We start from the raw sequence: 11,792 nt of genomic DNA on the forward strand, positions 1-11,792 counted from the left end.
CTTATTGGTTATCCTGTGACAACCTGAACTTTATTCCGTCTCTGTAACCCGTTTCTGTCAATAACACGCGTCCTTATCGAATTGTTCTGTTAACATTTTGGATTAGCTTATTTAAATTGAGACTTTTATTATGACTTCATGAGTGTCCAAACGCATTGAAACACCCTCCATATTCTTTTTTTAAAAAAATTCTAATTCACGACCACGTTGGGTTACGAATACTTAATCGGGTACGACCATAGACCCCGTTTAACGTCGGTATCGGGTAGATTTCCACCGGGCCACAAACTCAAACCCTATATAAGGGTGAGTGGACTTCATTTGAAGCTTTTCCACTCTCTCTCTCTCCACCCTCTCTCTACAACTCAAATTTGATCCAAAAACACCCTCTTTCAAGCTCCAAACTTGTAAGTAATCTATCCTAGCTTAGAGTTTAACTTGTTTAGCATGCAAATCCGTGTTTAAATCATCCAAAAGTATCAAAAACATGTGTTTACGGCCCTGGAACACTCCAAAACCGCAAACACCCATAAATGGAGTTTTGAAGCCCCAAAACCCTCCCAAATCACTCCTAGTGCTTAGGTATGACTTAAGGGCTTGCATGAATGGACTTAGAACACCAAAATCTTGTCATTTGGGGAGTAAACATGAGTTTACGGCCCAAGAATATTCTTGGACCGTAAACACTCATTCTTAGGCCGTAAACACCTTTTAAGGTGTTAAATTGCCCCTTAAACACCTCCTATGGCTTGGAATAATGTCTAGAATCAACCACCATCGAAGTAGGGACCCTAAACATCAAGGAAACCATGACCTTAGGATATTACGGCCATAAACCCCCCACGGATTGGTCCCTTGTCCGTAAACTCCTCTAAGGAGGTCAAATGGTGCCCTAACTTCCTTCCATGGCTTATATATTGGACTAGAATCATGTGTGCTTAACCTAGAACCATCAAACACAAAAGAAAGGGTCAAGTAAGAGTTTACGGTCATAAACTCTATGTTTACAATTGTAAACTCATGTAAATGGTCCATTTGATGATTTTATCACTTCATATGCCCAAGAATTGAACCTAGCTTAATTTCCCAAGTGTTATAAGGCCTTTGAGCAACCAAGAACACCTCACCCATGAGTTTACGACCATAAACTCATGGGGATATGGTCTATGGGCCGTAATCTCCCCTAGGAGTTTACTCTTGAAGAGCAAACTCCATATCTAGGCCTTACACCCCCTTAGATGCAACCCGGATCATTCCTAACACTTGAGATAAAGTGTTTTCGCGCCTCGAAGTGTATTATCTTACTTAATTAGTAGTTCAAAGTCTAATTAGATACAATTATGTATCTCCTCATGTTACATAGGATCCTCGCGTGTGTTCAAGCCCTAAACTGACACTTAGCATCCTATCCGGCACATTTCTCGTCTGTTGAGTTCATACCCCTACACTTTTCCAAATTTTTCATGTTTTCAAGGGGGGATACAAGCAAATCATAAAGTTTTTCGTAACTTAAAAACTAATGTAATTATACGATTTTCTGACAAACTTTAGATTCTTTATCCCTTTTGTAATATGCGGAGCATAAGGGACGTTTTCTAAATATAATTACATAGTTTTCAAAACAGCGTGGGAACTTATCAAATCATTCAAATTATTATGGGAATAATTTGGGATCTTCATTACTTGTTTTACGGATTCAGATTTCGTGCAAAGTCAATAATATAAACTATGCTTGATTTAGTTTATCCATGTTTAATCTAGAGTATCATGTTATATAATTATCTCGTATTTGATTATTTATACTCTACATTGTTCCAAATGATTTCGAAACTCGATCAATTATCCCGTGAATTAGTAAATACTAGCTTGTGAGACCATCTTCGTTATACCCTTCGGGGTACCAGTAAATCCTCTCCGCAAGTATAACCAAAGTCTCCTGGAGGGAGAACGTGAAATTTGTGGATAGATCTATTCGGGACTGACAATCCCACACCTAAATTGCTAGCTATAGTTAGGCGGGCACGCCTGGGGTGACAAATTTTGGAATCAAACGACGCCTAAAGAACGTCAAGGAGGTCACGGGTCAAATCAGTATGGTTATACGACTCACAATACGTATTAAACTATCTAGCTTTACTCACAGATTTCTTTCTTTCTTCTATAGTCTTATTTATGTAATAAGACTACCTACTTTTGTACTGGAGGGTATTCCAAGGTCCTTAATCTATAGTTTTATGTATTAAAACTACCTACTGTCGTACTGAAGGGTATTTCAGGGATCTTAACTTATGGTTTTCTTAACTTACTAGTGATTAATCAGGGTTTTCTTATCTTATGGAAATCGACTTACATGTTAGAAAATATGGGATTTTCTGGGAAAACATGCATATGTATTTCATAACTCAGTAACAATGGTTTTCGATATTACAGAAATCTTTATCAAAGGAAATGAAGTATTTATCACAAGATTAAATAATCGGTTTTCCTTTCAAACATGCTTATGAACTCACCAGCTTTATGCTGATATTTTAAAACTGCTTGTATTCTCAGGTTCATGTTAGACAGGTATCCCGCGTTCTTTTGGAGAAGACGGAGCGTATAGAAGTCTCGTCTTTACTTTTGTTATACGGATGTATATATAAAACATGTATTGTTTTGCTTTCAAACAAATGTAAATATTCCTATGTAATGTAATGGTTGTGTTTACTAAGCTTGCTATGTACATTGGTTGTGATACTTTATATGACGTCCTCCGCCCCAGAACATTTCCACTAGGGATGAGCGTAGGCGGGTACCCACCTCATTTGGCGAGAACCGGAACCGGCGGTTCCTAGAAAGTTAGAACCGGAACCGGAACCGCTCTAGGCGGTTCTTAAATATTTGGAACCAGTTCCGGTTCCGGGAGCGGGTAACCCGGTCACATTAATTTTGTTAACTTTTTTCGACAAAACCGCAATTTAGTTCGATCCAAATTAAATCAATTCGGACCAAAGACGGACAAAATCGGACCAATATATTCTAAACTGGTCTAAGTAACACACCTTTATATGAAATTTTATATATATATATATATATATATATATATATATATATATATATATATATATATATATAAACCGGTTCCGACGGGTACCCAGCGGGTAGCGGTTCCGAAAAAACGAGAACCGGAACCGGAACCGCCTTAGGCGGTTCCATAACTTTAGGAACCGGAACCGGAAAGGCGGTTCCGGTTCCAAAACCGGCAGTTCTGAGGCGGTTCCGGTTCCAAAAGCGGGTACCCGATTCCGATGCTCATCCCTAATTTCCGCCATCGGTTTCGGGGTGTGACATATCCTCTTCGTCAAAAAGCTTATAAAGTTCTCGACTTAGTCACCAAAACCATTTAGACTATAAGAGACATAAAGTTTTTTGAAAATTTGTTTCCTCTACACTTTATTGCTTCAACTCCAATCCTTGTTCAAAATCACATATCCTAGTACCTTCTCAAGCTATAACTTCTTTTTTCTATGGATTCCATGTCTCCAAATACAAATTTATCAAATATTGACAATTCTACCCATACCCCTGATTTGGCTGACAATAATCCTCCAACTCTTATAACTCGCTCTTTTAGAGTTATACATCCTCTTGCATACCTTCACGATTATATATGCAATAATATTCATGATTCCACTCATTTTTGTTGTCATACTATAAAAAAAATTGTATACCATCTACTCTTTATTCATCAAGAAGACCGAAACCTATCTTATTATTATAGTTGTTTATGTGGATGATATCCTCGTTACTGGCAATAATCAAGAATAAATATCCACTTTAAAGAGTTTTCTCAATGATCAATTTTGGATTAAAGACTTGGTCACCATTCATTATTTTTTGAGGTTACAATTTGATAAAGTTGAAAGGGGTTAGTTCTACATAAAAAAAATACATACATAAATTGTGAGACATGTATTCTATGGGTTATGCCACTCCTATGTCTACTCCATTGCCCTCTAATCTAAAAATTTCTTCCACAGAAAAGCTTTCCGATCCCACTACTTATCGACAATATATTGGAAAATTGAATTTTTTGTTGCACATAAGACCAAATCTTTCATTCTCTGTATAATTTATGAGTCAACACAATCAGTCCCCAACTATGGAACATGACAATACTACATTGCATGCTCTACGATACTTAAAAGGGACTGTTACTCATAGTTTGTTGTTCAATAATAATTCAAGTTTAGATCTTAAAGCCTTCTGTGAATCGAATTGGGCTATTTGCCCGATTACATGAAGATATGTTAGTGGTTTCTTCATTCTACTTAGAGGAAGCCCTATATCATGGAAGTCGAAGAAATAAATGACTATTTCACTAAGTTTAGCTGAAGCAGAATATCGTTCTATGCGACGTGTATATGTTGAGTTAGCTTGGTTGTCAAGACTTTTACATGTGTTTGATGTCACAACTATAACCCCAATTCCTCTTAAGCGTGACAATTTGATTGCATTATACATTGCATCTAATCCAGTCTTTGATGAACGCACCAAGCATGTTGAATTAAACTGCCATTTTGTTTGAGAAAAGTTAACAGAAGGATTGATATCTTTGTCTCATGTTCCAACCTCTCTTCAACAAGCTAATGTTTTTAATAAAGCCTTACAACCAACCTTGCATTCTCAAGCCATTTCTAAGCTGGGATTCATGCCACACTCTCCAACTTGGGAGATGGGGGGTAGAAGAGTTTCAAGTTACTTAATTCAATTAGAAGTAATTAAAGTGTATTTAACCTATCTTCAACATGCTAATATTTTAAATAAAGCCTTACAACCAACTTTGTATTCTCAAGCCATTTCCAAGTTGGGATTCATGCCACACTCTCCAGCTTGGGGGGCAGAAAGTCATATTTAGTGGGTGTTTGTCATTGCTTTTACAATGACTTTTTAACTAATAAATTAAAAAAAACAACTTAAAAATGTTTAGATAATAGAAAAGTTCTTTTGAAATGACCTTTTGCAAAGAGTAAAATGAGATATTTCAAAAAGTCACAAAAAACCTGACTTTTTGTGACTTTATATTTAAAAATTACACACAAAGTTATTTTGTTAATCCAAACTCATTTTAAATAACATCTTTTACTAAAAGTCTTCTACAAAAACAACTTGTTCAAAAGCAATCATAAACACCTCCTTACTATTTAATTGGGTCATTAACATTCAATAGCCCATTACATATTTCATTTTTGTTATATATTTTTAAAAATCAATATATAATAGTATGTATAATAAATATTAATAATATTTAAAACATAATAAATAATACTTTTTTTTAACCGTCAAATCTAACTTACTCCTAAATTAATATCATCTCATTTCACCTATGTCCACGATGGACTTGAACCATCAACCTCAAGTTAATAAATAATACATATGAAGCCAACCTCATGAAGAAACTAACGCACGACCAAACACACACCACAACAGTACAACAATAGAGAAACTCACCAAGGTAAACACTGATGATCATCATGCATGCATTGTGGTTTGAAGCATAAAACTCCAACATATGGTCCCTTCTTTTGATTCCTGTGTGTCGGGATATCTTAATTCCAAATATCAAAATAAATATCTTAATTTCCTGATTATGGTGGTGTAAAGAATGACCAAAAAAGAAACTCAAATCGAGGGATACGACTATCAAAATAAAGAAACTTGGTGGGAAAAAAATAAAAAATAAATAAAGATATAAATTGTGAATACATTAAAAGGATGCCTAAGTCATCCTTTGATTCCCTACTTTTAACAAACTTCCGAATCAAAAAAAAAAAATCTGTTACTCTATCTCTTTCCCTTTTCTCTCATTCCCCTACACGGAAAGAATTATGATGCACAAAGCCACAAACTTTATTCGATGCCTTCAATCTGTTCGACGATATGTCTGAACCAATAAAAAATCTTTTCAATGGCCTCCGCCATTGAAAACCCATGTCCAACCTCGCAAGAAAACTCAACGGATGAACGACTAATCAATTCGGGTCACATTCAGAAAGAAAAACCAAAATGGGCTTCTTCACCGGTCTCTTTTTCGGTGTTGCATTTGGCCTCGGTTTCATAGTCTGCATTGCTCGTTTCCAGATCATTCGATCTGCTCGTCGTGCTGATCTGGTATGTGTTTTTGATTCAGAGATGATTTCATACACTTTTTTTTTAATTCTAATCGTAATACGTTAATAATGCAAACACATAATCGTTCACACTGTTTCTGTTGATTGGTTAATATATATGATTTGTGTTAAGTTCAGGCTGGAATCATAGCTGCATTTGCAAAGATGACTGTTGCGGATTCCAGAAAGCTTCTTCCAGGAGAGTATTACCCTCCTTGGGTTGTTTTTGCAAGGAGACAGAAGTTGAATTGGCTTAATCTCATAATGAACAAGATTTGGCCATATGTTGATGAGGTACTTCAGTTTCTTTCATTATATTTCATTCTTGTATTCTTCTTCTTCAAAAAAAATAAAAATAAAAATGTAATAATCTCTTTTTGGGTTTTGTTGGATGCTAGCATAGGCAGCGTCCGATCTAATAAGAAGCTCTGTGGAGCCGATACTTGAGCAATATAAACCAATCATTTTGTCTTCTTTAAAATTTTCAAAGTTAACCCTTGGTACTGTCGCTCCACAATTTACAGGTTTGTTCCATCTATTGCTAATTAATTTGATTTTTCTTTATTTGTTGACATGAACACCTTTGTTTAATTCATAGTTAACAAGTGCTTTCAAACGTATTTTGTTAACAATGAATTAAACAAAGTTGGAACTGAAACGCCAACACTGCAACCACAAAGAGCAATAGTAGTTGCAGTGTGAACTCAGAGTTTCAGTAGTTCAGTTCCAATGTGGATTAAGCTCCTTGTCTTATCTCAGTCTTCTAGAAGGTTTTTGGACCTCATAAATAAGAATATTCATTTTTGCTGAAATTCATATATAACAAGCTTTTTTTATGGGGTTGATGGAAGAATAAACCTTTTTAGAAATTCATTGTTAACAATAAGCTACTTATAGCATACAACAAGAAGATGTATACTTAAATAGGGCTATAAGTCGTTGAGAAAACTTTTCCACAATGATCCATCAGTTTTAACTATATTCGTTGAAAGACAAATATATAAATCTGAAAAGGAATCTTTCCACAAACGGAAGATACGCTACAATGAATAATAGACGATTGACTTATTCCACACATAATACCTTATGTATACTAGGATGTTGCTAATTTTGGCATATTAAACCAAATATCAAAATTCTAAATATTGGGCTTCTTATGGGCTTTGGGCTCTTATTTCAGCTACATAAACAGGCTGTGTAAGTTGTGTGTGATGTTCTTGGGGCAGTAGACCTGATAAATCTTACGTATACAATGATATAATTTTGCATAAAAAAAACGTGCAACATTTGATTTGATACATTTTTTTTTAATAAATACCTATAATACCATTTAAGATGATAAAAATGATCAAACCTATCGATCATGATCAATCTCCCCACAATTTGTTGAAAGACAAATACCTAGATTTGAAAAAGAATCTTGACATATACACCAAAATTCATAATCCTAACTAAAATAGTAAAATTTCATGCGTAGAATAGAGATTGACTGAAGGAGATCCATAATTTCACACATCTTAAACTATAAAAGAAAGAAAATCAAAATGCACAAATCTTGAGATTTTGGGAAATTTCAAATCAAAAACCTAAATAATCGAATTTGGGCCCAATGGTTTGGTTGGGCCAAAATGACAAAGCCTATAACTTCATATGAATCAAAAGTTATCATCGGTTAAAAATATAAATTGACTGTTTTCATTATTTCAAGTTCAACACACAATTGTTATAAAGTTGATAAATATATAATGTGGGATTTTGATGATTTATAAATATTTGTAGGAGTTTCTGTCGAAGAAGGTGATCCTGGAGAAATTACCATGGAAATGGAGGTGCAATGGGATGGAAACCCTAATGTAATTCTTGATATTGTCACCAGAGTTGGTGTGGCTTTACCCATACAGGTTCTATAATCTTTTTTATTTTTGTTTTTTTATAACGTAAAAGAAGAAAAAAAAAATTGATTTTTGATCTTTTTTTTTTTGCAACAGGTGAAGAATATTGCATTCACAGGCCTTTTCAGACTCATTTTTAAACCATTAGTTGATGAGTTTCCTTGTTTTGGAGCAGTTTTATTTTCCTTGCGAGAAAAGGTATATTTTTTTATAGAAGAAAATATTCTTCTGTTTATTTACAAGTCTTATTCATTTATATATATTTTCATTCACAGAAACAACTAGATTTCACACTTAAAGTTATTGGTGGAGATTTATCAGCACTTCCTGGGGTATCTGATGCCATAGAGGTATATTATGCAAGTTAAACTTTATAATCATATTTTTAACATTTTAATTGAAAAAAAAAATGTTACCCTTTTCTCATTTTGGAAGATATTCTAAGCATCTATTGAATATTATTACGTAATTCTCATGATTTGTCTTTCTCACTTTCTGTTTATATTTTATAGGAAACAATCAAAGATGCTATTGAAGACTCTGTCACGTGGCCAGTTCGAATAGTTATACCAATATTAGCAGGCGATTATAGGTACATCACATGCTTACACGTGTCATCCACTTCTACTATTATCAAAAAACATAATTAATTTTATAAATCGAATTGTTTATTTAGAAAGCGTCTTCCTCGTAATTGATAATACGTCATTTACCTTTTTATAAACAAAATAAAAATTAAAACTTTGGTTTTAGTGACTTGGAGTTGAAGCCATGTGGAATACTAGAAGTAAAGCTGATAGAAGCGAAAGAATTAACGAACAAGGACATTATCGGAAAATCAGATCCTTACGCCACTCTATTCGTACGTCCACTTCGTGCAAAAATGAAAAACAGCAAGACAATTGTAAGAACTACTTACTAATAATTAACAACACCGATAATACAAGTTTTCATTAATTCAAACTTAAAATATGGTTTGATTTTGATTTTGTGTGTAGAATAACCAATTAAACCCTATTTGGAATGAGCATTTTGAGTTCACTGTTGAAGATCCGAATACTCAGCATTTTACAATAAGAGTGTTCGATGATGAAGGAGTCCAAGCTTCCGAGTTAATCGGGTGTGCGCAAGTCCCCATTAAAGACCTTGAGCCTGGGAAAGTCAAAGATATATGGATCAAATTGGTCAAAGATTTGGAGATTCAAAGAGATAATAAAAAGAGGGGTCAGGTAATTAAATTTAAATACTATTTCATTATGTTTTTCTAGACATATTAAATGATATATATATGAAATTTTTAGGTGCATTTGGAGCTGTTATATTGTCCTTTTGGAACAGATGCGGGATTTCAAAGTGCATATAACCCTGATTTCAGATTAACTGATTTAGAGAAAGCACTTAAGTCAGGGATTAGTGATACAGACGTTGATCCAGCAAAACTTGCTGCACAAAAGAAGAAAGAAGTGATTGTGAGAGGAGTTCTTTCTGTAACAGTAATGTCAGCTCAAGATCTTCCAGCCGTTGATCTTATGGGAAAAAGCGATCCTTATGTTGTACTTTTAATGAAAAAAACAGAACAGAAATTAAAAACCAGGGTATTTTTTTTTTTTTTTTTCTTTTTAACATTTTCACCAAAATCCATCGTTCTAAATGTTTTTTTTGCAACAAATATACAAACGGTTGCTAGAATTTATAGCCATTGAGGGTTTTTAAATATTTTTTTTCAAAAAAAAAAAATACCACGTGCAAGTTTATGGTCAATAAAAACACGTAATAGTTTGGAATTTGTTCGGTTTAAGCACTCTCAAATTTTTTTTATAATTTAAACATTAAATTTTGAATTTATAAGAAAAAACAATCTTCATTACCAAAAAAAATTAACTCAAGATGGTTTTCTGAAAAAAAGAAGAAAAACTCGGTAATTAAACCAGAAAAAGGCTGTTTTAGTAATGAATTTTAATGGGATTTGGTTATTTTATATTTTTGTGTCATGCTTTTATGAATTAAATGTTTTGATAAATTGTTTAGATATGGGTTGGTTTTTATTGGATAAGTTATGATATTTAAATGATTTGATTTTTTTTTCAGGTTATAAATAACACCTTGAATCCTGTATGGAATCAAACATTTGACTTTGTTGTGGAAGATGGATTACGTGATTTGCTAATGTGTGAAGTGTGGGATCATGATACTTTTGGAAAGGTACAAATCTATTTTTATTTTTTTTCATATTTAATACATTCCGTATTTGCTAAATAAATAGATAAAATAAGATGGGACCACAAATTGAAATAAAATAAATAAAAGTAACCAAAATATAAATATAAGTTTTACTCTCTTTGGCATACTACTTTATTTTTATTGTTATGTTTGTCATACGAAAAAAAATGGTTTATAAATTAATTTTTAAAATGCTATTCGCACTAATGAATCAACAGGCCTATAGATTTTTAATGATATTTTGTAACAACTGTAAAAAAAATGTTTTATTAAATTCTACGCATCCAAAAAGAATACATCTTATTCTTTTACTAGTTTATGTGTTTTAAAATCACTTTTAAGATTGAATTTACTCTTCTACATGTTTATTTATATAATTTTGCATTTCTTGATAGTTTAGCATCAAACATCAATTTATATTAGTCGTCTTTTCAGTTAGTATAGTTTTATGGTCATTAGTTTTTTTTTTTTTTTTCTTTTATCTATTTTGCGTTGTCTTGTATCAGGATAAAATGGGTAAATGCATCATGACACTTACGAGGGTGATATTAGAAGGCGAATATACCGAAACATTTGACTTAGAGGGATCTAAAGCGGGAAAATTGACTCTGCATCTAAAGTGGACCCCACAAACAATTATTCGTGATCCTTGATAAATCAAAAATCAATTGTTCTTGCATCATGATCAATAGAGCTTAAAGGCTTTGAGCAATGAACTCACACTTAAAAACCTTATGGTTCAACTTTATAGAAGAGTACACAAATAAGAAGAAAATGATCACATTAACAAGTCTTTTGCGGGTTTTTTTTTTTTTTTTTACCTTGATTGATTTTTTTTTTTTAGTTGTTATTTTTTTTTTTTTGAGGTAACTGTAAATGATATATAGATGACAGATCTTTGTACCAGTTAAAATTATAGTCGCCTAATATGTGTCTTTCAACTTTGCTAGTCAGGGGGTTTAATCGGGTTTTTCATCCAAAAAAACCCAATTGGATAACCATCCGTCCAAACCGAATTACCAAATGGGCTTCCGTTAACCGGATCATCAATTGTATTAATTTTCACGACTTATATTTTATTTTTGTTCATTAATATTTATACTTTTTAATTACAATCCATACATTTTATGTGTTGGGTAGGACCCGAATTAAACAACTCAAAATCGAGCACTTTCGCTTGTAATTTATTTTGGTTTAAACCAAAACCGAAATCTAAACCCGTAGGAGTTAGGACCTAAATGAGAGCACCGAAACATAAACCGGATCGGATGGGTTATTAAAATCACAAGGACTTTTGAGCAATTTTGATTTAGTTAAGGGTATTTTAGCAAATTGCCTTACTTTTAGGTGCAACTATCTTTTCGTGGAGTACAACCTAAGCTTATCATCATGATAACTTTATAAAGTCAACTAGGAGAGTAAATTTTGGACTTATTATGTAGTGGGAATCAATGCAACTCGCCATAAAAAGATATATTTTAGTCCTATAACTATGGGGCTAGATCATTTCGGTCCTCTAAATTTTGACATC

The 11,792-nt window shown here is 33.2% G+C and overlaps 1 protein-coding gene across 2 annotated transcripts; it reads left to right on the forward strand.

The window, feature by feature from the left end:
- Positions 1-5,577: 5,577 nt before the first annotated feature.
- Positions 5,578-11,418, forward strand: LOC111914110 (synaptotagmin-4). Of its 2 annotated transcripts, XM_023909848.3 has the most exons (12): positions 5,578-6,150; positions 6,288-6,443; positions 6,553-6,673; positions 7,929-8,050; positions 8,138-8,239; positions 8,317-8,391; positions 8,554-8,633; positions 8,795-8,945; positions 9,040-9,270; positions 9,343-9,636; positions 10,130-10,243; positions 10,768-11,418. In XM_023909848.3, the coding sequence occupies exons 1-12, from the start codon at positions 6,046-6,048 to the stop codon at positions 10,912-10,914; spliced, it is 1,698 nt and encodes a 565-aa protein (XP_023765616.1). In that variant the 5' UTR covers positions 5,578-6,045; the 3' UTR covers positions 10,915-11,418. The 2 variants fall into 2 exon arrangements, with proteins under 2 accessions (XP_023765616.1, XP_023765617.1); XM_023909849.3 differs by lacking the exon at positions 5,578-6,150 and having other exon boundaries at positions 6,305-6,443; positions 6,548-6,673.
- Positions 11,419-11,792: the final 374 nt, after the last annotated feature.

Source organism: Lactuca sativa, chromosome 6 (genome assembly GCF_002870075.4).
Source record: "Lactuca sativa cultivar Salinas chromosome 6, Lsat_Salinas_v11, whole genome shotgun sequence".
In the NCBI taxonomy this organism is placed as follows: Eukaryota; Viridiplantae; Streptophyta; class Magnoliopsida; order Asterales; family Asteraceae; genus Lactuca; species Lactuca sativa.